Source organism: Opisthocomus hoazin, chromosome 11, assembly GCF_030867145.1.
Source record: "Opisthocomus hoazin isolate bOpiHoa1 chromosome 11, bOpiHoa1.hap1, whole genome shotgun sequence".
NCBI lineage: Eukaryota > Metazoa > Chordata > Aves > Opisthocomiformes > Opisthocomidae > Opisthocomus > Opisthocomus hoazin.
The window spans coordinates 14,479,811-14,507,517 of NC_134424.1; the positions used below are offsets into that span (position 1 = coordinate 14,479,811).

Consider the following 27,707-nt stretch of genomic DNA (forward strand, 5'->3'; position numbering starts at 1 on the left):
TCGGAGGCTTACAGCTTTTTATTACATGTACTGGGGCAAGCCAAGAACATGGCACTTGTGCTACAAGAATATATACATTATTCTTATCATTTGATAAGGAATGCTTTATACATTCCTCATGCAGCAAAGTGCAACTGCGTCACATCAGCTCTTACATATATAGGTCTAACAGTATTTTCTTCTCCTGTTGAAAGACATCTTTCAGCATTCACCAAAAAAATCAAGACAGTATCATACACTGCACTATGAAACAAAACATAGGATCTTTCTGTCTAGAACTATTACACATCTCACTGATGTTAATAAGGATTTTTCTTTCTAAATCTAAAAACAGTTATGTGCAACGAATTAGGTAAAGCTTAGCACTGTCTTATTTGGACATCCACTTTTGTTTCCAGCTGCAGTGTAAACAACAAATTTCAGTGTACTGCTTAAGTCTAATGAGAGTTTTAAGTTTTGCTTCCAGAGCAGTCAATTGCACAGAGAGGGAAGTGGGGAAAAAAACCCCACAGCTTTTTCCATACTGCAGAGAAGCCTTGAGAAAACATAATTTTGTAACAAACACGGTAGCATCACCATGCTTCATCAGGCATACAGAAAAGAGATTATACTGACATGAAAATGGGAATCACTTAATTGAGAAAGAAAAATCAAGGCATAATGGGGTCTACATCATACGACAGACCCTCCACCTACATTTCACTTCTTGTAGAACGTGTGCCATTTCACCAGCTACATCCACGATTTCAATTTCAATAAAGTAGGCAACCTTAGGCTTCAGATTCTCTCTTCTTCTTTCCATCTTCGCCTAAATCACTGTCTTCCGACTGGCTACTGCTAAGGACCACGAATTGTCCTTCTCCACTGCTCTGGTTTGATCTGCTGGAAGCAGATATCAACCGGCTCTGCTCCTCTAAGTCCTAATTGGAGAAGGGGGGAGGGGGTGGGAAATCAGAAACAGAATATTGACTTTAAAGCCATCTACAGTTGGAACAGGATACCATCATTACGATCTTCTAACACTATCAATGGACAACTTTCTGTGCAGAGGGAATCAAAAGACTGGCTAGGAAACCAAAACATTTACATTTCGGTAGCTGGCATTATTTGAACAGCTAATGCCTTAACCCACCTGTACCGACAGCTGCAGACCACAGCAGGTCGGACACATATCTGCAGCTCCAGCCTGCTCCCTCAGCCCCTTCCTCACTGTGCCACTGAGCCCTCCTCTACAAAGCAACGGGTTCTGGGCCTGCGACAGGTGTTCTTTCCAGCACTGCCCTTAAGTATTCCTATCAAGATGGTTGTGGTTTATCTCCTCAGAAGAGCTCTTTTTTAAACACTACCGTTCCAAATTGTACAAAATCTGCACAGGAAATACTTCTAATAACTTAATTCCATAATGTTCTGTGAATTTACACTAAAGAACGTGATAGTGGAGCCTGGAGTACAGAACGGCAAAAGAAAATAAGTAGGAAGTAAAAAAAAGAATATTAAGAAATAATGATGAAGTGTACCTTTTCAATTTGTTTTTGTTTGTTCAGTTCTTTTTGTTGTTTCTCTTTGACTCTATCTATTTCTTTTTGCTTTTCTGACGCTTTTCGATCCTAAAGGGCAAAAATGTAAATAAGTAACAGCAGCCGGAGATGTCTGATACACTACTGATGTATAGTAGTTTGCTCAAAGCTGTTATGCCACTGTTTTGATTGTTCTTCTTTTAAACAACAGGTATGTTTGTTAAAGGTAGCAAACCGAATCCTATCTTGAATACTGTTCCACAGCAGACATTGTTCAGTCTTTTTATCTCTGGTTTAAATTCTAGAAAATCAATCCCTTAAAATACACCACAACAGCATTACTGCATATGTATGAGCATCTTGCAGAATACGTTCTATTACACACACTAAATATACTCTCTCTCTTCCATTCACAAGGATCCTTTCCCCAGGAAAGATTCTTACCAGTTCTGCATGAAAAGCTATCTGTTTTGCCAGTCCAACGGAGTCACAAATCTAAACACAAAAAAGATTTCAAATAATCAAAAAGTCTCTAATAAAAATGCCTTTAAAATTAAGTCAGATTCGCAAATTAGATACGACAGCATTTTAATGCACTTACAGGTACTACTACTGTCAGGCTTAACTGTTTTTCAGTACCTGAACAAAATAACTCTCCCAAAGAAATCCCTTAGACAGCTTGAATAGATATACCATCTCAAATCCACGTCAGGTTCAAAACTGATACTAGTATAACCATCACCAATACCTTTTCCCCTTCATTATTCGATTCAAATATATAGCAGACGGAAGTTTGGCGGCTCTCAATTCTCCCTCCTGAAGTTCTAAGCACAAATCCAAAAAGGCGCTTATTCTCCTGGTGCGTAGCATACAAGACTACATTGGGCAAAGGAAACTGCCAAAGGGATCAAATATGGAGATATTAAAACCGGTTCTAAATATTTCCTGTATGAGGTTTCAATATATTGCACATTAACGACTTCAATACCAGAAATGCACAACCACACCGGAAATTACAACCTGACCAAACATGTAATTATGAAACACAAACAGTAGATTAGGAGACAAGGATTAAATTATTCAAAAGACAGGAAAACTTCTAAAAATGCACCCCATGTAAGGAAAGGGGACCACATCTGCAATGCGATTCAGTCATCCTTCTAAATGTGAATATATTCCTTTTTTATTTTCTTTAGAGAAACATCATTCATACAAATTACATTTGTGACTAAGCTTTCAATAGTTGGTGCCAGGTAAAGGCACTACTTCTCCAAAACCTTGACTGCAATTAGTTCAGCTCTCTAAGCAAGAATCAAAGAAAAGAAAAAAAAAAACAACCCACACCAAATAAACCACATAGCCTCATTATTTTGTTACAATAAAACTATTTTCATTCTTATTCATAAAAGAGGGAGGACTTAGAAATTTCAAATGTATCTTTTTTTGAGGACTTACTAAAAGATAAGTGTTTAAAGTCTGAAGGCCCCTACTACAGCTGCTATGAACTGACAGGACGAGTTTTTCCTAACCTTACATGTAGACATTTAGAATACTGGACACACACTCAGTTGATGTATCCATCTCAGCTGTAAAAGTTCTGAACTTAATGCCAAAAAGGTAAAGAAAGAAAAAAGCCCTACGTGAACTATCAAGACACTTTCACATGCTTATGATTCTCCTTTTATGGAAACGAAAGCAATTCAGAGTCCCCCCAAATCTAAATGTTTTCAAAAGAAGACCCAAAGAAATGAAATGGCAGAGCGTAAATTGTGCATGGAGAAAAGGAGGGGGGAGGCCAGAGATCTGAAACATGAAAAATAAAGACTGCTTTTACTGGCGAATTAAGCTGGCTGTATTTGATTCCTGGCCATATTTGATATCCTACAAAAAATTCAACTTCTTTCAAGTGCATTTTTATAACGAATTAGGAAAAAAATTTAAAAAATAACACCCCCACACCAGAAACCGTACAACACTCTCAATGCAATTATACATTAAAAATCAAAAACCTGAAAAAAAAACAACAAACCAAACACCAAGCAAACCCTTGTGGACTTCGGAAGTAATCTGACTCCAATCTTAATGTTGCCTCCCTACTAACAGCATAAATGTTTATAATCAAACACATTGTTAAAATACAATATTCTGTTTCCCTAATATTTTAGCCTACCAAATTGGGGGTGGGGGGATGGTGTGGATTTTCAAAAGCCTGTCTGACCTATTGAAATCACTCCTCTTAAACCTGATTTGCTAGTGTTTGTCTATTTTTAAAAATATGCATTAGTCTCCTAATTTCAGTGGAAGTTTGTCTGGAGATCTCATGCTGTCAATGATTTTTGCTAACATCTAATAACATTATTTTGAAAGGACAAGAATTACATTGCTGGGTATTTATCTTAAAATGTGAAGTTACTTACTCGTAGTCTTGTAACTTGTGTCTGTGGATCAATTAACCTAAAATTTTGTTTTTAAAAACAAACCAGAAAGTAAATTTTACCAAAGTGGAAGAAGGTAATTCTGTAAATAAACATCAGTAGAAGTCAGGAAGCAAACTTACTTCAAACAGTCACAAGTGACTAATAAATGTGATTCTGTCATCCTGAAAATGTTATGGATGGCGCGAGCTGCTAGTATTTGACGCATTGTTTCATAAACAACATCTGGACTTTCATCAGACTTCACCTCCATAGAGCCAAGAAATCTTACAATAAATAACTGATGAAGAATTGAATCTAAGACAAAGAAAAGTATTGAAGAAAGTGAACTCCATTTTGGGTTTTCCATTCAAAACCAAAGATGGACTGCAGTCAGGAAAACTCCAAACTTCTAGTCACTTCGAAAAAGATTGCTCAAACTTATGAATTAGAGGTACAATTACTAAACAACAAGTCACGCCTCTTTTTATTTGGTTTCATAAATACAAAAGATGCAATAAATTATTTTTAAATAGCCTGATATAACTGAACTTGTCTAATACATTGCTAATGTAACTAAGCATTCTAAAACCAGTGTAAAATTAGAAGAGAGAATCTACAAATTAAAACACAAAAATAATTTTCAAATTCTATTTTTTATTTTGCATTGAAACCAAATTTTTGCTTTACCTTCCGTTTCAGATTTTGAGCCTCCAGATTCACCAAAAGGATTTGTGCGTCTATTAGAAAATGAAAACATTAAACCAGGAGTCAGAATACAAGAACCACTAATGAATAATGTAATAGTCTCATGCTGCATGAAATAAGAACATGTAATGATTTCACAGACTTGTAATCCAGAGGAATAATGTATGATAAATCATACAGACAAGCAATTTAATCAGGAGTTAGACATAAATTGCTATACTAGAGGGCTCAAATTACGGGAAAATACCAGGTATTATTGTCCTATTGCTGCCACAGAGAGTTTTGTTTATGTGGTATTTTTTTATATCTGAATTAAGCCCAAGTCAAGACCTTGTTAATATTTGAAAAGGTATAGTTTTAGGGGATGAAGTTTCACAGAACAGCTTCAGGAAGTACAGCCAAAAGCTACTCCTGTCAGTACTCCACAGGAGCACCACGCTTCTCATCACTGTCTCAAGTTGTTGAATTACTTACTGGAGACAAGTCACTCACTGGTTTTGTTTCAAATGCAGCTTTCTGAAAACATCACTGGGGTTTTACTCCTAGAGGGTCAAGAGAAATGTGGCTACTTCTGGCTCTCAGAAACAGAATTGCTATCAGTTACAACGAAAAGTGAAAATACTCTAGGCTTCCAAGTCTACATTTTTCAGAGAGTAAAGCAAAGCTGAAAAGAGTATGGGGAATGGGGAATTTTATTTAAAACTTGGCAAGAGGAAAAAAACCTTTCTGTTTGGCTAACTGGTAGCTGAAAAACTATTGTCAAGGGTTCAATAAACTTCAAATTAGGTTTTATAGGGGAGTAATGAAGGTGTCACCTCTCCATAGTTAGTGTTCTAAAAGCAAATTTCGGAACCAAGAGAAAAAAATATGTCAGTCTCTCTTGTTAAGTTACATGTCACGTTGACTGCCAGCTTTATTTTGTTAGTGAAATCCTTTAACTAAGAGATGTCTAGTTTAAAGTAATAAAATTGCTCTAGGTTGGACTCTGAAGTCAAGATGGCATTGCTACAATGTTTCTATAACGCCGACTCAATCAAGAATCATTCCATTAAATGCTGACCTGTGCAAATACACTACAGGGAAATTCTTTCTATTAGCATCTTTTATTGCTCAGACTTTTCTTGTCATTTAAGATTAGACTGGAACAGTACACGCAAAATCTCAGAATCTCTCAAAAGGCAAAAATAAAATATAAACATGTCATCAGTATCAGAAACTAAGTCTTTTTTTTTAATAATTAATACTTCTAAAGTAGCATGGTGCCTAGCTGTACAAACGCTGCAGTTCTTTATTGACAGTGACGGTTAATTGAACATGCTGTACACAAGTCTGTATTGTTTCTGCCATGAACAATATGATTTTCTAGAACGAAATTACAACTGATGACATGAGTTTAGCTGAAAGTATTAACCTTTCCACTTCCTGGAATGCAGTTCAAGTCTATTTTAAATCAGTAAGTTCTTAAGGATCTAGTTAGCCAACTGATTATCCTGCTATACCAAACAACAACAAAAAAACCTGTCCAAAACAAACAAACAAAAAAAGATTTGAATATAAGTAATTTTAACTCTTACAGATTTGTGAGGTGCAACTGAAATTTCAAGTATTTTTCTAGAGGGCAGGGGGATACTACACATTACTGAGTAGAGCCACGTAAATTAGTTTTCAGCGTTTTGGCTTTTTTTGTTGTTGTTGTTAAGGGCAGCTGGATCTGCAAATATGTTTTCTTAGTACCTGAATTTTGTATATATAATTCCAGAAATGCAGTGCAGATTTACAGGTTTTTGTTATTATTTTTGAATGGGAAGTTTACAAAAAAACAAGTAGGAGAAAATGTTTTTATATTTTGGGAAGAGCTCTTAGACAATTTTAACTTGTCTGTACATGAGATTACTCTAGAAGCCTAGATCATTTTCACTCACCTTTCAGGTTAAGAAGGGTGTCATCATATGCCATCATCACCTGGAGGCAGGGCTACCAAATTTCTCTTGAGTTTCCAAGAGGAAATAACCCAAGCTGCTGGGTGAGCAAGCAATAGGAAAGGAAAATACTTTGAGAAACCAAAAGATTAAAATAAATCCAGAAATATAAGCATTAGCCGTTAAAGCAAGAAAATAGAAAACTACACCTTGAATCTAGTGCATGTAATTAAGCAATTTTTTTACAACTCTATTTAACAATTAATAATTGCTTTGCTTTGCTGGCCACTGCAAATTTTGTGACATGAGTCAGGGCAAAGGCAATGTGTGTTTTGGAGCTGCAGCCTACACATGATTTTCTTGTTTGTTTGTTTTCAAATTAGTAACATTAAGAATTTTTTTCCTTCTCTCTACACATCCTACCTGCCCGACTGCCCTGAAGATTTTGCTTGACCAGGCAGATCTTCACTAACTGGAGATATTATGTCAAACTGTATAGGAGTGTCAGGGGCAACAAGTGAATCCAAGGAAAGTGCCGATAAAGTTGCCGATTCAGATCCCAGTGACCCTGTGCTGCTAGTACGAGCTGCAGGAGGACGAGATCGTCTGAAACAAAACAAAAATATCACAATGAAGATATCTTAGTTTCAGGTTAGTTGATAATAAATTAAACCACAGGGGAGACCAATACAATATTCCAAAACTTGGATGCAAAACAAAACAAAAACTGAAAACCTGAAGAAGATCAGGGTATAGTAAACAAAAGTGGAGCCTACGTTCCTAGTCAAATTTAAGCAAGTTAAAGTTACTACTTGCATTAATAATTGCATAAGATTGTACTGTATTTCATGTGATTATATATTGATGCTAAAACAATCTGACGTCTGCTTCCAGGAGTTGGACACATTAAGCAAAATCTCATTATAAATTCATACAACAAACCAGACATATGATGCATCCAACAAAACCATCATTCAGCTGGAAATCTGGATTACTCGTAACATTAGATGCTAAACAATGCTAAAAAGGTGAGTTCATGAAATTCTCCTCTGACCTACCAAAGACTTAGTTATGAACATTAAGTTTTGTTGTTTAGTTTTTTTATTTTCCTGGAACTTTATCCAGGATTCTCTTTATAGATGTGCTCTTCAAATGACCTATAGTTCATTAACTTACGCAGCTGGCCGCATGCTCTCATGCCTCTGCTGAAAGGAAGGAGATGGAGTAACAGCCTCCAGAGCTGACTGATTTACACGTGCAGCAATTTCCTGTGATAGATGGGGAAAAATAACTGAAAAAAATTTTCCTCATAATAAGCTTCAAGATTTTAGTTTTATTTACATGCAATTGACAGAAGTTATCACTCAACCTTTTGTGAGAATCTTACATTCCTAAATTTTCACTAGCATAGCTGTAGTATTTTCTTCTAACTTGTAACACATTTCCTGCTGTTTACTTTCTAAATTTAAATGAATGCACTTGCTTTATAATACTGGGAATGTTAATAAAACCCAGCAATGGAGAAAAGTCCCAATGATAATTCTGACAAAATAAGCAAATGTAGCTAGGACGAAAAAGAAAAGTCTCATTTGAGAAATGCAGTCCTCAACCACTAACTAAAAACCACGAACATTCAAAAGTCTGCACGTGAAATTCAGGAACACTTAAATGTTTCTGAAAAACCAAGACATGAACAACTATCAAGTAAAGACTACGTTAACAATGTTATTTCAGCAAATAATGGACCATTTACACTTGAAGAATTCCATTTTAAACTTTCATTGAAATCACTGATTCTGAAGCATCAGTATTTAATGTTGACGGTTTCACTTCATGGGGTAAAGCCAACAGCAAAAGTGCTTGAGGAAAGGGGATTTCTGGAGATGGAAGGTGCAGCAGACAGATCATTTTGTGTGAGCGCCTGACTCAGAAAATGAGAATGACTATAAAGCCAGTGGGAAGTGAGGAGAAGGCACTAACATCCAGGCGTAAATGCACACACCCTCGCTGAAGTAAGGGAGCTGCACCCGTTAATGCCAGGGCTACAAAGAACCTTAGCTCTGTATTCATCAGAACACGTGCTTTAGCCAGCTGAGCTTTGCACTAAACTCATCTCGTTTCTCATCTGTTATCGTAGACAGTCAGCCAGGTACTTGTATTGTCTACAAAGTGATACTTAGTTCCTAAACCAAAAACTGCCATGACGCACTTTCCATTTCACCTTCATCTTCCAGATTATTTGGCAAGAGCCAAACATATTAATTTGTAACAAAGCATCATATACCAAACACAAATACAGGATCTTGTAGATGTTGAAAAATTACACCAAACATAAAAGTCACATATTTTTAATGCTTTCTGTATAAGCATTTAGATGAAGGAGACAGTGGACTGTATGCTTTCATACCATGAAAAGCTTATAATTAAATAGGAAGTACTCAGCTGAATTGCATGCTAGCCAATTAGATCCAGTTGATTTCTGTTTGATTTTGTGCATATCTACATCTTAACAAGTTACTGACACTATAAATTTTACTAAAATTACCTCAGGGTTTTCACTTAGATATATCTGTTTAGATATGTTGTTTATGGTGCATATCCACTGAAAAAGAGAGAAAAATAAGGAAAAAAAATTAATTTTTCATAGTTTTTTAACAAACTTGATTAAATACCCGAGTTGGCTAGTTTCAGCACTTTTTCCACTTTCTTTCTAACTTCAGGGAGCCAAACCGGTATTCTGCACACCCAGCTCATCGTTAAGTTCACTACTGCCTGCATATTGCACCTTACAATATCACATTTTACTTGAAAATATTATTTTAAGTCACACTGAAGCTAAAAACTAAAGCAAGCTTAAATCCTGTAAGGAAAGAACTAAAAAACAAAGTCCAGATTCTCTGTACTCCATTATTCTGTGACTTGCAGATGACATTTTTTCCTCAAGACATTATAAAGAGTCCATCTGCCTTCTGCGGAATTTGCCCATTTGTGCACCTGTAAGCTAGAATCTGTGATCTCCCTGTGTGATGGAAAACCATCTGCTCCTGCCCTCTGTTTTACAGCTCCTCTCTGAAGGAGAAATCTAACTGGACACACACATACTACTGGTGCTGTTCCACTGAACCCCAGCTTGGTGTTAGGGTTGTCACCTGAGCTATCTAGAAGACAGCACAGCAACTGCAGCCCAGAAAATAATAAATTTGAGCTGCTAAAGCTGAGTATAAACTCCCTTCCTCTGGTGAGGCATCTGAGAGCAAATGTTTCAGAGTCAGGCTATTAAACAACCTCAACAGAGCAAATGAACCAGGGCCAACCTGACACAACCCAGCTAAATACCTTAGGAAGCACATAAAAGATCATTTTATATGAATGTAACATGGCAAATTGCAGAGGAATTTGAATCCAGGCTGAAAATACCGTATTTTCTGTATTTCCTTATTCAGCTGCTTGCCCAAACATATGTTAAATCAACAGTGCTTGTAAAGCATTTTCTTTCCCATCCTGCCCCTTACTGAAAAGTCTATATTGAATAATAACGCAAACAGACACACATTTTAAAGTAACAAATACTTTATATCACCTAGTACATCCGTTCCTTTGTTTCTGGACAAATCTGAGAGTATTCATAGACTATGAATGTAATGAATCTATCAGTTTGGCCCATCTGTGCAAGCCTTTGGAAAGCTGTTAGCTGTCCAAATAAACATAAATTCTAGTAACTAGCACCTTCTTTGTTAGACCAGTACATGCCTATACCATTAGACTATTATTTGCAAAAAGTCTACAGAAACTTTTTATTTTCAGCTCTAGAGAAAGCTAAAACAAGTAGGCAAAAAGCTATCCCTGCTGGTTGGGTGGGCATTTTTTTTTTCCATTTCCTTTCCTCATCAGTATTTGCTACCATATATGAGTTTGCTGTCCTAGTGTTTGAACACTGACATTTCTCAGCTGGCATTCATCCACTGCACTGGCAAGTAAATCTGCATCACCAGACTTAGCAGCCATTTGGAAACAGCGATCACAAGCAACTTTGAAGCAAATTATTTCACATTTCTTGATTCAACTTGTTCATGAAGTATAAACACATTTCCCATCATGCATCAGGGGCAGAGGAGCAGCTTCTCCTCGTTCTCAATTGCCTGTATCATTATCTGTATCCTGACCTAAGATGTCCTTTATTTTCCATCCCTGACAAGCAGGAAGGAAGAAAGAAGCTTGGGAAAACATGAACAGGACGAAGCAGAAGCAGCATTTGTCAAGATTCCATTACTGCTAGCTATTTTGCTGTAGCCCTTTTTTTTTTTTTCCTTTCTTTCTTCCATAATACTGAAAAGGACTCGGTGGCAATCAGAACTGCATTTTTTTCCTCTGGGATCTAAACACAGTAATATTTTCTCAGACTTCCTGAAAACTGTCATTATGGATAGAATGAGTTAAAATTTCACTGCTTACCACCTAGAGAACATAAAATGAGCGCTCCAACTATTGTTACAAATGTATTCCTTCTGCACAACAAAACAATCTTTGGACTCCACGCAAACCTCCTACAAGCTTACCTCTTCATAATCTTTTTTACTCTCTGCCTGTAAGATTGAAGACCTGAAAGAGGAGAAAGGAAAAGACAATCCTGTCTATTTAAAATGCCTCACAAGTACACTCAGACAGGAAACTCCATTTTCATGTTTGCACACTGCAAAACAAATTAAGAAAGGCTAAAGATTCTGTCTACGTGCTGAGTGCAGTCAACATTTACTTACTGGGGGAAAAAAACCCACTATGTTTTAATTTCCATTGAAAACAGAAAAGGAACAAAATTCCAACTGTTCCCATGTAATACTTCAGCACTCACAAAATGTAATACACCACTGTAAACTGATTATGGTAGTTTTATTCTGAAATACCACTCAGCCACATTATAGAGCTGATAAACTGAAAAAAACCCAGACATTACAAAGTTAAAAAGACATCCCAGATGTTGCTTCTGAATACCCCCCAAATTTATCAAACTATGATCTGGCCAAAGGTAGACCATCTTTCTTTTCATAATTAGTGAGTCCAGTATTACTTAAAGGTTAACAGTAATATAAGAATACTTACTTTTTACCATCAAAAGATGTTATCTGAAAACAGTACCGTCTGTCTTCACAGTCCACAGCCATGACAGAACAATTGTCTATATCCATAACAAGTCCCCCAGCTACATCACCTCTGGCCTGGCTCATCAAATTTCCACCTTGAGTGAAGTAAAACTGTCTCTCCCAACTGGAAGATACCAGCCCTGTCTTACTAAAAGATAAAAACAGGTTCTTAGTCAGTAGATCAGGAATATGTTAATGTTCTAGGTTAGCTTTACAGCTAAATTAGTATCTTTCCATCTGTCGTTTTATTCAGTCTAAACCTACCGCTGGGCAAAGAACACATAAAATAGTTGCTTTCTTAGATTACGTGAAACTTAATTTAGAATTAAAAGGCGTAAGTACCTCAGTTTTGATGATCAGCTTTTACAGTATTGCTTTACACAATATGCATATTCAAATTATATGCATGGATTATCAATATAATTGATAAGACCTCTGAACTCTGCACTTATATTGTTAACACTAAGTTTTGAAGAACTTTGTGGTAAGCATTAGCTTAGTCACGTAAGATATCTGAATTTTCCACGTATTTTGTACAATTCAATAAGATTTCCAAAATTACTTAGAGAATACTGCTGAGATTTTTTTTGGGGTCCCCCCACCCCACCCTGAATAACTGAAGAGGAACAATTTGAAACCAAAAATCGGAAAACACTTGCAGTTTAGCCTCATTATTGTTCAGATACTCTCTTCAATATTAATTGCTGCAGTTGTGTCTCACTACAGAAATTCATCCCTCATTCAGTGAGTACATTACTCTAACTGTTGCTGTAAACGTAATCTACATTTTTTTAACAATTCCTTGGAGCTTATTACACAAATTACAGAAAAAAAAAAAATCTCAGTGCTACAACTTATTTTTAGTAACTATAAAGACAAGCTGCTAGACTTTATTTAAAGTACCAGCTCCCTCCAGTGGACAAAAGTCTACCTCATGAAATTGAGACAGCCGTTCAAAGCGTGTTTCGCTTAACAGAACGTTTTGCATTGTATATCTCAAGCTTGTCATATTTTATTTGTAACTTGAATCCCAAAGCTTTAATAGGTATATAACGATAGCTGCAATCTTGTTATTTTCCAATTACAATCCAGTGAAATTACACTCTCCTGAACTTTAATTTTTCTTTTTGATGTGAAAATTCAGGCAAAATTAGACTGACAGTAACTATGCTTTGCCCCCCTGAATGACACTTTGCAATGAAATTAATACTAATTAACTGAAGGAGTCCAAAGACAGAAACAGAGTATCTCCTGTGTGACTTACTCAACTAAGTACGTAAAATCAGTATAGATAACTTAAAAAAAAAAAAAAAACCACAAAAGCATACTTTTTTTAGCTTTCCTTTCTCAAAATTAAAATTCTGGCATTTTTAAGTAACATGTTAGTCTTACTTTCTTGCATTGAGATAGCCAGCTTTCCGTGTCAGATTTCTGTGAACAGGAAATTTCGTAGGATCAGGATCAGGCAAATACAGCGGATCACTAGCTACTTCCAAGTCCTCTATAGTTTGTTGCATGTTTTCTACTTCGCACTCCATTTCCCTGCGAACACTAAGGTAAATAATGTGTTATTAATAAAGATAATTTATTAATAAGTACAAACAGAAAAAATAATTGTTGAAAATTTAGCAAAACTTACTTCTGTACACTTGTGCCAATATTGGTCAAAAATTCTTCCAATTGCTCAGTAAGATTTTCTGAACCCATTTTAAAAAAACTTATCTTTAAAAAAAAAGAGGAAAAGGGAGAACTTAGTCATTAATTAAACTACAGTAACAGTTAACACACGAAGACATAGGAGGTTAAAGCTTCTCAGAGAAATCTGTTTTCAGCCCTCATTCCCACCACAGCCTCTCAATCAAAGGAGCAGAATGGATGTTCTTGTCTGCAGGTGAAGGCTGAGGCTGACATTGCAGTGGGATTTCACTGTGTCAATAGAATGTGCACAGAGGTACCTGGGGGAAATACAGAAATATGCAGAAACTGCCCTGGAAAAGAAACAAGGTTTGATCTTTTAGTGATCCCAAAGTCTCTCTGTACTTTCTCCAGCCCACAAGTCTGCTGACTATTGCATTCTGGGTGGGGTTATTTGGGGGGCACAGGAGAGGGGAAACCTGCGAGGACTTGTCTGGGGCCATCCTCTAACTGTGGACCCTGCCAAGCGGAAATGGCAAGATGTATCTTAAAAGCAGTCGTATCGGTCTGGAAAAACCACCACAGCTAAACGGAGTTCAGCCATACGAAATCTCACAACAGGAAGCTACGGGGCGTGGTGCTGCCCTTCCCATTCTCAGATTCAGCAAAAAATGGCACCCAAACAACAGGCTGCACTTCGTTACAGGACTACTTTGTTACAGAAAACATTCAGAGCTTAGTTCTTAAATCCAAGCGGCGATGTTTCAGAAAGAAGCAAGAGTTCTTCTTGGACTTGGCAAGCTTTCAGACAGTACGTAGAAGTTAATTTCTACTTGGGACACTGGCAGTGCCAGATGCTGGGAAGTTTGACTTTTTTCTTTCTTTAAAAAAAACATACTAACATACTGCTAAAAATACAAACTAAGTCTCTCCAAAGAACTTTTTCGTAGTTGTACTTTGTATTGCACACATCCTCAAATAAACCAATGAACTCCTTTATATTAAACAAAACCAAGCCAGAATGATTTTTAGCAGCCCAGTTCTTCCACGCCACTGATTGAAAACAGCAGTGATGTGACTGACGATTATCTCCTCTCAGAACAGCTGCCACAGGAAAGAGGTTTAACTGTCTCCACATTACTTTCTAAGACAGCATGCTTCAATGTGGACTTGCATTCATGAAAGTTTTAATCAGGTATTCCCATTAGTGATCCAGTGGAAAAAAAGTACCCAGAAATGAAAATTGAGGTAGCGTATTAAATTAGCCATCTGGGGTTTGGGATAGAATTAGACCTTTGTATTTGTCACCCAGACTTCCTAGAACATTCTCCGATGGGAGTGAGGGCAAGTCATGGTAAGATTCATATATTGAGTGGGAAATGACTAGTGCTAGCTGATGACAGTGTTCATAGCAGCCGCTATGACAGCTACAGGGATGTGGATGGGGTACGTCTTTTTCTCCATTTGCTTCCTTGGACTGCAGAAGAGGTCTTGCAATGGATTTGAGTACATCAACCTTCATGGAGCACTTTTACATCTCCTTTCAGAACTACAGCTTTCAGAATCTGAAATTACCTGAGCTTGCATGTATCCTAGCAAGGGTTCTAGCATAGAAATTTTCTTTTTGTACTGAAGAGTATTTAATGCACAGAAATAATGCATCATAGTCTGATGCTGTTTTTTCCTGGAAGTATATACATCTTCTGTAACTTCAGCCTTGATCTAAAGAGACACAGACAAGGGGAGGGGGGAAAAGAAATGTTTGAGATTTGGTATTCATCACATGCCTTCTGGACAGCTTTACAGGCAGCATGGAAAAAACAACAGTCACATTCTACCCTCTATCATCAGCAATTGCATATTTTACGCTATGATTCTGCTTCTCTAACTTACACAAGAGATACATGAACAACAAACACAGCATTTTCTCCCTGAAAAGTGTGGTTATTTCTATAAAAAAAATAAATTGAATATAGTATCACAACCTTCATCTTAGAGCACTTTCAGTGTTACAAGACAGGCACATATTGGGGAAACCTGCTTTTCTGTTCTGAAGCAACCTGTCTAGACTGCTAACACATAAACTATCAACCTTCAGGTGGAATCTGCCATACGTTGTCTTCCATCATAAATATATATATCAGAAGAAAATTATTTCTTATCTCCTCTAAAAATCTTTATATTAAGTATTTTGTTTTACAAACCTTTTCATTTTCCCGTCTTTTTGACAACCGACTGTATCTGGTAATGGCAGCATCATGGTCTAAGCAATCAAGAGAGAATTTATGATCATTTTGATAAATCAACTTATGAAACAGAGCAGAAAACCTTTTATATCACTGTGTGTTGTACAGCCAGTTGAATGCAAAGTTCTGTGATATTAAAACCTTGAAGAATTGTTCTTGCCTGTTTATAATTACTTCAGTGCCACAAATTCTTGGGCTGAACAAAAATTCCGACCAGATGCAAACATGGCTAACTTGTTACAAATTTCCCTAAACATCTAATATTCTTCAAAACAGAAACTTTCTGCAAGTAGAGTCAACTTTCCACTATGAAAAGCTGTATCTAATCTTTTTTGCTTCTAAAGCAATGAAGCAATATACATTGAGAGAAGCAGAATCCTTACTTAAAGAATATGTTCTCTATGAGGATATAGTAGAGCTAGCTTCAAAAAATGAACTTCTGACAATAAGAGAACTATCAAACTAATTTTAGGCAGGTAAAATTTGTTCATTAATCCAGTCTTGACTTCAAGAAATGAGCTAGCACCTTACTATGTTTAGTGATTTTGGTAGCGTAAACCTAAATTATTTAATAATTATACATATATTTAAAATATTGTAAAGAAGACTAATACTGTCAATTTGCCTTAAAACTTTGGTACACAAAACAGGGATTTACAAGTGAACCAAGGAAAGCTGTGTGCCTAAGTATCACTGAAAAAAATTAACCTCAATTAGTCACTTCAAGCTTTGCAAATATCTTCACTAGTTTTCTGAGTAAATAATGTACAATAATCCTGTCATCTTGTAATATCTAAAACATTACGTATTTTACACTTACCATTGCTTGCAATTTGGAAAACTTCTTTTAGAGTTAGTATCTCTACAAAAACAACATATCACAATTTAAATAAATTATTGTTAACGTAACATTTCTACATCAAGGTTTCTCATGCAACGTTTCACTACTGAACACTTGTAGTTCACACCTGGTACCATACTGAGTTACCAGCACAAGGCACTATGTGCCCAGGAAAGTCTGCTCCTACCTAGGGCCTGAGTATCATTTATGTGGCTGTCCAGCTTACCAAAAAAGATACTGTACAGTTGTAAGTTAAGGAGGAACTTCTTTTCAAAAGACTTTGAAAGAGATTGTCAATGCAATGTGTCACCTATAGCTCTGGGCAGAGTTGTGGTCTGAGTTGGGGAAGTGGAAGCACAGGAGACAGGGAAGTATCACTGGCTCGAAGGAAAGCCCCAGACACACTGTGATTCCTCCTACCTAGAATTAGTCACATTCCAGATGGTTATTTAGTCTCACTGTGTCAGGAAACAGAAAACAGCACAATACTTAGCACCTGTTCTGATTCTGATTGTGGTTTCGTGTCACATTACAACATAAACGAGCAGAGAGCTATGTTCAACTTCATGGTAAAGCAAAGACAAAAAAGCATGGAAAAGTTTTACAGAAAGTGCCTAGGAAGTCCATAAAGAAGTATGGTATCATTAAATACTACATCACCTGGCGGTTAAAAACTTCCAGTGGGACGATTTAATTTGCAGTTATTGCCTCAGGGATGCTTCTTCAGTAAATATTAACAGGAGATTTTTCCAGGTTCAGAGGAGTAACATTAGCCTTTAGACACTCATGTTTCTTTGCTCAAAAAGTGTAATCTAGTTAATGGATACTTTTTGCAACAAACTATTGACAAAGAGGTATTTTCCGAGATTCATAAAGAGCTAAAAGACTGATGTCTGATGAGTTGTAATTTCTGTATCAATTTAGACTTAAAACATTCATATGTCAGGTATACCCACTCTAGGGTGATCACACTAGGGATTTAAGTTATTTTGGTTTTAACTCTTGTAATTTATCTTTGAAGCCCCTTTGCCACACCAGCCTATTCACTTCAGCATCTTGAGTAAAATCTATAATAATCACACACATTATATATTACTTTAGACCACGCAGACTAAGATACAACTATTACAAACATAAGAAGTTGGAAGCATCTTACGCCTGCATGTAAGAAGCCACCTGTATTACCAGCAGGGTTGAAGAACCACCTTACTAAATCTTAATAATACAGTAAGTACTAAAACTTTGGCATTTTGGTTTTTGATTTTAGTCCAGCCATTATACTGATGTCATAGATACACATATACAGATATTTCCTGAGCGTGCAAATGATCTGAAAATTATTCTTTCCTAATGTTTACAGTAACTGCAAAATTTTAATCTTGAGTAGGAGGTAAGTGCTCCCATAACATAAATAGTATTTTTCCTGAAACAGTAATAGTGTTTAGTTCTTCAACTGCAATACCCTCATGAACAGAGGGTATTTTTTAAAAAACTGGGAGATGCATACTTTTGAGAGCTGAACAATAAGTGACATATTCTACTTAGTGAAACAAGAGCTATGGAGATAAACTGCTACATTTTTGTTATTGCTGCTGTTGATAAAAACTGTATTTGTTTGAGCACTCTACCTTTTAGATCCCTTTCTTTAAACTGGGTAATAGGAAACATCATTGCATCTGCAAGTTGAGTTGAGAGTACTGCATGGCAAGAGCTGAGCTGTAAAAGACAGGAGAAAGAAAAAAAATTTAGTGAAACAGTGCTGAGACAAAATAAAACAAAACAAAATAAAGATAGGTTGGCATCAATTTCACTCAAAGATGACATGTACAACTCAAACACACTTTGCGCATTCATTTTTTTGCAGCTATTCTTTTCTAGGTTCCTGACCTCATCAGTAGCTTTTTACAGAAGACCTTTAGAGTTTAGTACTTGTCCCTACTTTTCCAAATGTATTCCATGTTACTGGATCATGTCAGAAGATGGCCACATACATTTTGATGCCTAGTCAATTTATTTCTCCAGTCATCTCCAGCTACATCACAGCCCATCTTTCACAGGTTACAGAGGTAGAATAAATGTGCTCTTCATCCCAAAATACTGTTTAAGTAATGTTAAAAGTGAGGAGAAGGAGCACTGAAAAGATCTGGATGCAGATCTTAATGGTGCTAAGCTGTCTTTCACAAGGGTCAGTCTCTGACCCTAACACAGACAGCAGGAAGTTCCTCTGTCAGTCAGGTATCTGAAATGAGGCGACACAAATACCCTCGGGGAAAACAGTTCCCAACTGCCATTCTGTAATGTTTTTGGCTGTATCTGCAGTAAGTTAAATTACATTCTTTCTCAATGATATATCCTCATTTTGCTTAATTGATTCTTTATCTTCAGGTTATATAACTTTAAATACATACTGCAACATACAATTTAGTGTTGCCTTATTGACAAATGAAAGCCATTTCTGTACCTCCTGTCTTAAAAAAGGCTGGAATAATTAAGCCAGTTAAAATCTATACATGACAACATTAGCAAAGTGAAACAAATACAAGTACTTGCCTCATCTATCACTTTTGCAAATTGCTGTAAAGTGGAAGTCATAACTTCATCATCTCCCCCTAGAGGAAAACGCTAAAAGAAAATAAAAGGAGGCATGTTGTTTGCAGTGCTTTCTGCCATTCACAAAACTATATTAATCAGGTCTACAAATGCATTGGGTATTCCATATTATACAATATTATACAATATGGAATACAATTATATTAAAATATTATACAATTAAGATACACTGAAGCATTTCTTTATTGTCCTGTGAAGAAGGAGTATTGGGGCGGGGGGAAGTAATAAACAATTCGCATTAAAATAAAAATCTATTTTTAAAAAAGATTAATCTAATAGATTTTATAAATTAATTAACTTGTTTTATTTTAAAAATCAGGAAATATGCAGACTTTGCAATTTATTTTAAAATTATCAAGAATTAAGGACTATTTGGTGTTCATCTTGAACTTCCAGCTCTTCAGTTATGTGATTAATTGAAATTTCTAAACCATCCAAAAGAGTTTACTTCCATAATGCCTTGATGGAGGCAAAAGTATGACCAAAATGGTAACAACTGAAAAAAAGAAATAATCCAGTTAAAACATTATTTGTGTATTTTTTAAGCTAATCTCCTGACTGAGAAAAAAGCAGTCCAAAGGACACAAACCGGAAAAATATGTTTAAAAGCCCAATGCTAATTTAATTCTTCTTTTAATTCACAGCAGCTATACATAAAACACTTTGAAATGTGAAAAAAAAAAACCAACTTCATTAAAAATTTTGAACACCTCCTTCCAGCTTCTTAGGGTCCCCCCTCCTTCTTCTCCATGAATGTAACAAACTGTAACTGAAATAAGGATATTTGGTATATATTTTGATATCCATAACTGCTAATGAATAAGAATATCATGCCCTAATTGGTTCTTCTAATCTGAAGCTAGTTCTTTTTATTTTGATTTTGCAAAAGCTATGTCTTTGCTAGAAAACGGCAGAAACCGTGCAATTCATTAAATACCTGTGTCATTAAAGTCAATTTGGTATTGTATCAACAATATTAAAACAATTCAAACAACAGTACTGCAGCTACTTCCAAAAAAAATGAAAGCACAAATAAATTTAATTCCTGCTACAATTCAAGTATGCACACACATCTTAAGCAGCACTTCCAGTCTGTCATGAGGAATAAAAAATTTTTTCTTTACAGAAGACATAATAAATCTCTCTGTTTCTCTGTCTCTTCCTAATGGGGCTACTGTAGGTATGAATACTCATTATTCTTTTGGATCAGCATCACTGTGGTTTTGATTGTTATCTGCATTACACCTATTCGTTAGCAACAATTAGCAAAGGAAAAATAAAGTGTCATCTCATCCCTCTAGAAAGACTCACCAAACCAAAATAATTAATAAATAGTATCTCTTCTAGTTTGCCTCATTAGGTGGAGGATGAGGATAGGGAGCGCCAGCCTCCTTAAAAGGTGGGACTTTTTGTTTCTAACATACATCTCAGAAAAGGGGTCCCAGCACTACAAATAGGAAACTTCAGAGTACCAGCAACCAGTAGAGAGTTATGGATTCCACAATCTGCACTTTCAGAGATGGAATTATTCTCACAATACGAGCAAATTATGGTTGTTAAATAGAGACTGCTATGCAAACCCTTCTCTTTGTGACTAGTAAAATTAAAGTACTTAACAGTAAATAGGTTTATAAAACAAAAACATAATACCACCATCACCCCTAAGCAACCTCCAAAACACTGATCCAAAAGTAAAATATTCATCATGGTAAGAGAAACCTAATTCTGTTTTCATTGGAAGAACTAATATGAAGATTGTAGGTTATGCTGGCAAAGATTCAAGCCACCAAGTACAGCTCATTTTATCTGGACCAAACCTAAATACATTGTGCTCTAGGAGATAAACGACTACAAAAATACAGTCCTAACCACACCAAGACAAGAACGATTTGCACAGTACCTGTTTCTCATATTCCTTCAGAAGCTTTGAAGTCAGATGAGTTGCTGCACTTAATTCATTCTGGTTTAAAAAAAAACCCACAAAATCCCCAAGCTTGTTACTTTTTGATTTAAACTAATATAAAAAATTACATATTTGAATACAAAATTATTACAGACATGGAACTTAAAATCTGACTACAGATTTTCAAAAAACCTAAGCATCCTGCCTTTCCATTTCTTTAACATTACTGAGAGTTACAAGTAATCAGTGTTTACAAACATGAAGTTTACATAGCCTGTACTATGTGCACCGATTTCTGTATTTTTCATGTTACACAGCGCATATTTGCATTTAATTATTTCAAGTCACTGCCCTAGTTACTGAGTATTAGGAATTTGTTATCTGTAAAGGAAAGAAAAAATTACAATGAACTTCAGCACTACCTGGTTACAAACTGCTTTGTACTTGCACACAGACAGGACCTAATTAGCAGAATCATGGTATGGAACAACTTCATCTCTCATGATGCAATTGAAGGAGAAAGTACAGAAATTAAAAGCTAAATAGAAAGGCAGTAAAATACAACTACACAGCAGCAAGCCTACAATAAACACCCTAGTCATGAAAGTAGAAACAACAGGAAAAATACCAAAAGCAAGAGTAACAAATCAGTAAAAACATCAAACAGTGCAAGTACATACAAATAAAAAATACAGCCATAAACTCAATTGTTCAGAAAAACACACGAAATAGATTCTGCCTTTGGCATAAAAGTGTAGTTACTTATAATTGATGCGTGAAACATGAATATATTGTAGGTAAAAAATAATCGCCCACTTGGTACATACTATTATACACACTAAGATCATGATGGGAAACATTTTAGAAACACTTGGGAAATGCAACAGAACTACTGAAAGACCAGAAAAATCTTTTTACTTGTCATAAGAAATTCTGTTGGAAAAGAAATCACAAGAATTTTGTCTTTACCACTCCCTAACATACAGAAAAACAATAATTTAATTCTTATTTTATTTCACTTCCACATATAAAGAATGTGGAAGTTAAAAAAAATGCTTATAATAATTTAAAAAACATCAAGAGACATGAAATGTGGTTCAAAAGCTTTATAATGCATTCAAGAATTTCATTAACACTACCTGTGCATCGTATATTCTGTGCATGGCTTGAAACAACTGATTGACGTAATTGGAAATCGCAGCAGCATCTTCTTCAAATACTCCTAGCAAAGACCGGGTCTGTAAAAATGAAACAGCCAAAATACTAACGTGTCAAGTTAGAAAAACAGTATTTAAAAGTAAGAGAATTTCAAAGTTAAAACAGCACTGTTTCAGGTTTCATTACTGAAAAGTTTATAAACCCTCCAACACTGTTTACAGGAACGGAAGGATACCTGTTGCATGCCAGAGAATGTCAAACACATTCAAGCTCAGGCTCACTCCTACTCTCAGCCTCTCTCCAGGTTCACACATTTGCACAAAGGAAAGGACCAAGGGAGATGGGTAAGTGTACAAAAAAGTTGGAACCGTGGGCAACTACTGGACCCACCGTGGTACATCCCTAAGCAAAAGGGTAAAGGCAACTGCTATTGTATAGCATGCCAGGTACACACATTTCTTCTGCAGTGAGCTCAAAACAAAGGCTCTGGCTTTCTGATACCACCCACCCTGCATGAAGAGAGTTGCTGGCTGTCCTTGGACCTATAATTCACCTGTGTAGTAACATCCAATTCGGTGATCAAAAAACTGAGGAACTAGAAGCCAGACCAAAACAAACCGGTACAACCTACATCTTGTTGTTCTTCCGATACATGCTTCTCCCTCTCACCACTTTACAGTGAAAGGGATTGAAAAGTTCTGTCCCTTTGTCCTTACCCTAGCTTGTTGGTCAACCTGTTCCTGAGCTGCTGTCACCCACAAGCCTGATGACTACGCATCCTATTGCGCTGCCCGCATCACTGATGAAGGTGCTTAACAGTACCCACCTCAGAATCAACCTCCTTATCACTATCCACCTATTAGACTTCAAAACACTCATCACTACTCTTTAAGCCCAACTATCCAGCCAGTTTCTCCACCCAGGTCACAGTCCGTACCTCTCCATTTTGCCCAGAGGAATGTTACCAGAGACCGTGTCAGAATCCTTACTTAAGGGACTTGGGGCTACTGATAGACGAAAGGCTGGACATGAGCCGGCAATGTGCGCTGGCAGCCCAGAGGGCCAACCATGTCCTGGGCTGCATCAGGAGAAGCGTGGCCAGCAGGTTGAGAGAGGTGATTCTGCCCCTCTACTCTGCTCTGGTGAGACCTCACCTGGAGTACTATGTTCAGCTCTGGAGCCCTCAGCACAAGAAGGACATGGAACTGTTGGAGCGGGTCCAAAGGAGGGCTACAAAAATGATCCGAGGGCTGGAGCACCTCTCCCATGAGGACAGGCTGAGAGAGTTGGGCTTGTTCAGCCTGGAGAAGAGAAGGCTGCGGGGAGACCTGATTGCAGCCTTCCAGTACTTAAAGGGAGCCTATAGTAAAGATGAGGACAATCTTTTTAGTAGAGACAGCAGTGACAGGATGAGGGGTAATGGTTTTAAACTAAAACAGGGTAGATTTAGGCTAGATATAAGGAAGAAATTCTTTACAATGAGGGTGGTAAAACACTGGAACGGGTTGCCCAGAGAGGTAGTGGAGGCCCCATCCCTGGAAACATTCAAGATCAGGTTGGACAGGGCTCTGAGCAACCTGATCTAGTTAGCGGGGGGGTTGGACTAGATGACCTCTAGGGGTCCCTTCCGACCCAAAACTTTCTATGATTCTATGATTCTAAGTGACATCCACTGCTCTTCCCTGTGATGAAATCAGTGACTCAGGATGAGAAGGCAATCAGGTTTTGCTCAGGCATAATTTGTCCTCAAGCTTAAATGAGATGCTGACTCAGTGTTCTTTCATCCTTTTTGCATTTGGAAGCAATGTTACTCCTCACCAGCAGGATACTGAACAGCTTCCTTCCACCAAGACAGAAACCCAAAAGGGGGAAGCGCAGAGAATGTACCTGTAACTCTGCACAGGCTACACTTGCTTTTCCCAATCTTAAATATTGGTTGGGATGCTTGGATGTGGAAACAGGAGTATCGCTTGCAAGACCCACAAAATAAACTCTTTAACTCTAGTAACATTTTAGCGAGACAACTGTGCTTTGTTTTTAAGTTTACACTAAAATTAATGTCCAGACAGAAAATGGAAAGAATTGTAAGTACGTAACTGTTTTTTCCCAAAACAAATTGCTTGTTAAACACTTGAAATCAGAAATTCTCTTTCTTAGTCTTCCCTAGGCTAAATAGCTATCATTTCCTCAAAGTGGAAGGGAAGGAACTTATGGGACCTGGGGAAAGAACAGAAGACTGACACAAGAAGTCTGGACATCAGGAAAACCTCTCTGATGAGATGAGTGCAAAGCACTGGATCGCACTGTATATGAATTATGGGGGGTTTATTATTAGGAGTTACTGCTATGTCAAAGACTTGTCTTGAAATAACTTAGTGTTCAGTCCGTCTCCCCCTGAGGCACGGAGGTCTTTTTCAGCTACTTTTCTGATTTTCTGCATTTAATGTTAATCAAGGAGTACATATTAAACCTCTACAAAGTATATTATTTGACCATTCTTTTGGCACTAAATTCTTTTATTTAACTTGAATCAGATGCCTGCCTGTCTCACAAATATTATACCATATAATGCCTACAAGATACTTAATTATTAAAAAAATATAATCAAACAGAATCAACTACACAATAAATCATTTTAATGGTGGTTCTAGTTTATAAAGCAAGTAGAAAAAGGGGGTGGAGGAGGAAAGAGGTGGAGGAAAACTCAAATGTTTGCCAGGTGTGGCAACATGTTGTGTCATCCTAATAGCTGCGACTCTCCCATTAAAGGAGACATACGTGAAAGAATGCAAAAGAAAAAATTACATAGTACCACAACCACTGAATTTTATACCCATGACCTTTAAACCTGAACTTGTAATTTTAAAGAAATACCATACAAGGTTTCTGGATTATGCTTACTCTTTAAAACCAAATACTGCAGAATAAAAGCATTTCCATGTTTTATTGTAAAAATACCAGTTACTGATGTCTGGACTTCAAACTGACATTGTATGATATTGGTGGAAAGAAAATAACCTGATTCTGTAAACAAGTTATGGCAGGCTACTGCTTAGCAAAAAATTAGAGGAATTGTTTACTGATGTTTCTAGTAAAACTCTGCATTATTTTGCATGTTCTTTAAGATGCTTTCAACCTATGTATGCGCACAGGTACACTCGAAATTGCCAGTGACAAGCTGCACAAAGAAACCACCCAGTTAGAAGTCAGTGAACTGCTAAGTATTCTGTGTCATCATAGGTATGGTAGTGTGACCCAAGACAGAGCCTGTACGATCAAGTCTCTTGGCTTTTCTGTTGTGCAATGCCTTGGGAATGCAAGTATATCTGAGCAGAAACTCTCTCTAAATATAAACACTGAGTGTGTGTGTAATATAGGTCCTAAGTTAATATTCAAATTGCACTGCTTTGCATAATAAAAGACAGTGTAAACTTGGCATTCAGTTTAAAAACAGTGGTTAGATGTTTATCCTGCGACAAGAGGAAATGAATGGGTTTTCCCATTTCAGAAAAGCCTTTCCTTCCCCCAGATGCAGAATAAGTTTGATGTGATGTTTATAAACTTAAAGTTAGTGTCTGAAACATATCTAAAGGTGCAAAACTCCAGTCCATAGTTCAACACTAAACAATGACCTAGGTTGATGATCTTTTTCAATATTAACGCATGAACACATCAGTCAGGAAGTCATGGCATCTCCTAACCAAAGCAAGCTTTTTTCTTTCTTCAAGCAACATTTGTTGCCATTTTCATGGCACTGATTTCAACATAACAGAAATGAACTAATGCAACAGAAGACTGTAGAGTCCTTGCTATGTTCTCCTAAGAGATGATTAGCCAGAATTCACCTGAAATATAAGGTTGTCTGAAAGATGTAAAATTTTGTACCTAAAATAGAAGAAGGTATCAGCAAATCTAGTGTTTTAAGCACATCCAACTCACTGGACTGTTAGGCTTTGCTAGTCTGTATCATAAATAACCTCAAATGAAAGAGTCTAGAATTTATAATTATGTTCCAATATGTAACTTTTTTGCATGTGCTTCCCAAATGACATTCCAGTCTTAAGTGCTTGGGGAAAAAAAAAACTACATCCCACATTTTAGGGATCCTAAGTTCATCTCACATTTGACATTTCCTACAAATATGAATTGCTCTGACTTCCATATACTAAGAACAGACCTTCAAGAGATAATTTTGTTAAATTACTATTATTATAACACTTTCAGAAAGTTTTCGTCTTCATGAGAGTATATCAGGTGTAGTCCCTGGCCCAGGAACCATACAACAGGCTAGATCTCACCTAACATCTAATATTTGAGCTATATGGGGCACTGTCCTTAGGCAAGCAATGACACACTCTCTGCACAGCCTTCTGCTGCCTCTTCTAAGTCGTCCCTCCACCTGATGTAATTTGTTAAAATGGTTGTCATTTTAGGAGTTAAAATTCCCTGTTAAGCAAGTGAAAGTGTCTCTTCCTATGGTGGAGGAATCAAACGTACCAATGCATATGCTATGGCAACATAGAAAGTCTTGCGCATCTACATAAACAATGCAGCAATGCAAGGATCTTCATTCAAAAGGCTGCAATAAAAGAAAATATATCGTAAACTTTTTTTCTTATCTCGGCAGAGCAGTACAAAGTACTTGCCGATGTTGCTACCAGCAAGAGAAACCAGCGCGAGTGAATGAAGCATGTCCTGCTTAAGGGCAGTATGAACGAAATGCTCACGCGGTACCCGGCATCGCTGAGAAAGGTCGAGCAGCAGAAATGGAAGTGAAGATCCAGGAGCAATTAAAGGCCGCTCAGCACCACGCGTTTCCTACCTACCCACGGCACTAACAACCGCCACGACAACCGGCCCTAACTGCTGTTCGTACCCATCTATCGGACCTCAACGCGGTCCTTGCGAAAGACAGGAGAAATCGCTTTGGGAAGTGAAGACGGGTTCTGTCAACACGAGGTCCCCAAAACAAGCCACGGATGTAAACGCAGGGGTGGGGGAGCGGGGGACCCAACGCCAGCCGCCACGCCGGCGCCCGACGCCCGAGCACAGCACCTCCGGGAAACCGCCACCGAGCTCGCCGCCCCGCCAGCGGCTCCTCCGCCGGGCCGCGCTGCTGCGAGCGGGACGAAGCCGCCGCGGAGGCCGGGGCGAGGCCTCGCAGGGGGCACGGCCGAGGCTGGCGGCCCGAGCCCCGCAGCGCCCGGCCCCCAGCCCCAGCCGCGCCACAGGGGCGAGGAGGACGGGCAGGCACCGGGCCCCGCCGCCGCCCAGGCTGCCCGGCGCCCCCTCGAGGGAAAGCGGCGGGGGGCAGCGAGGGGGGAGCAGCGCTAGGCCCGGCGCCCACGCGTTGGGCCCGATCTGGCCTCCGCCTTGCCGCTCCTACCTGGGGGCTGTCTTCCAGCGTCTCCTCGATGGGGAGCTTGTCGATGCCGGGCATGGCGGCCGCCGGGTGCACTCCGCGCCGCTGCCGCAGCCCACGGCGCCCAGCTGCCGGGACCCCTCCCCTCCGCCCCAGTCACAACACAGGCGCCCCCGCCCCGCTTCGCGCCGGATGTCCCGCCTCTGTCACCGCCCACTTGGCCTTTCTATTGGTTCTTACACCCAGCCCGCCCAGC

At 37.9% G+C, this 27,707-nt stretch overlaps 1 protein-coding gene across 1 annotated transcript; it reads right to left on the reverse strand.

Moving 5' to 3' along the window:
• On the reverse strand, positions 1-27,614 carry APPL1 (adaptor protein, phosphotyrosine interacting with PH domain and leucine zipper 1). Its single transcript, XM_075433098.1, has 22 exons — positions 27,476-27,614; positions 22,071-22,169; positions 20,929-20,988; positions 18,969-19,040; positions 18,047-18,134; positions 16,398-16,439; positions 15,536-15,594; positions 14,907-15,053; positions 13,336-13,418; positions 13,089-13,247; positions 11,656-11,844; positions 11,115-11,157; positions 9,104-9,160; positions 7,735-7,826; positions 6,982-7,164; positions 4,622-4,671; positions 4,075-4,249; positions 3,935-3,971; positions 2,266-2,412; positions 1,962-2,012; positions 1,518-1,607; positions 1-920 (listed from the first exon to the last, which is right to left on the reverse strand). The coding sequence occupies exons 1-22, from the start codon at positions 27,527-27,529 to the stop codon at positions 771-773; spliced, it is 2,127 nt and encodes a 708-aa protein (XP_075289213.1). The 5' UTR covers positions 27,530-27,614; the 3' UTR covers positions 1-770.
• Positions 27,615-27,707: the final 93 nt, after the last annotated feature.

Bases quoted from the DNA above. Each gene is read 5' to 3' on its own strand.
- APPL1 (XM_075433098.1), bottom strand. From the start codon at position 27,529: ATGCCCGGCATCGACAAGCTCCCCATCGAGGAGACGCTGGAAGACAGC. The intron at 19,041-20,928 runs GTACTGTGCAAA...ATTTTCTTTTAG, and splicing joins TGAAGGAATATGAGAAACAG to CGTTTTCCTCTAGGGGGAGA. The intron at 15,054-15,535 runs GTTTGTAAAACA...GTGTCTCTTTAG, and splicing joins AAAGACGGGAAAATGAAAAG to ATCAAGGCTGAAGTTACAGA.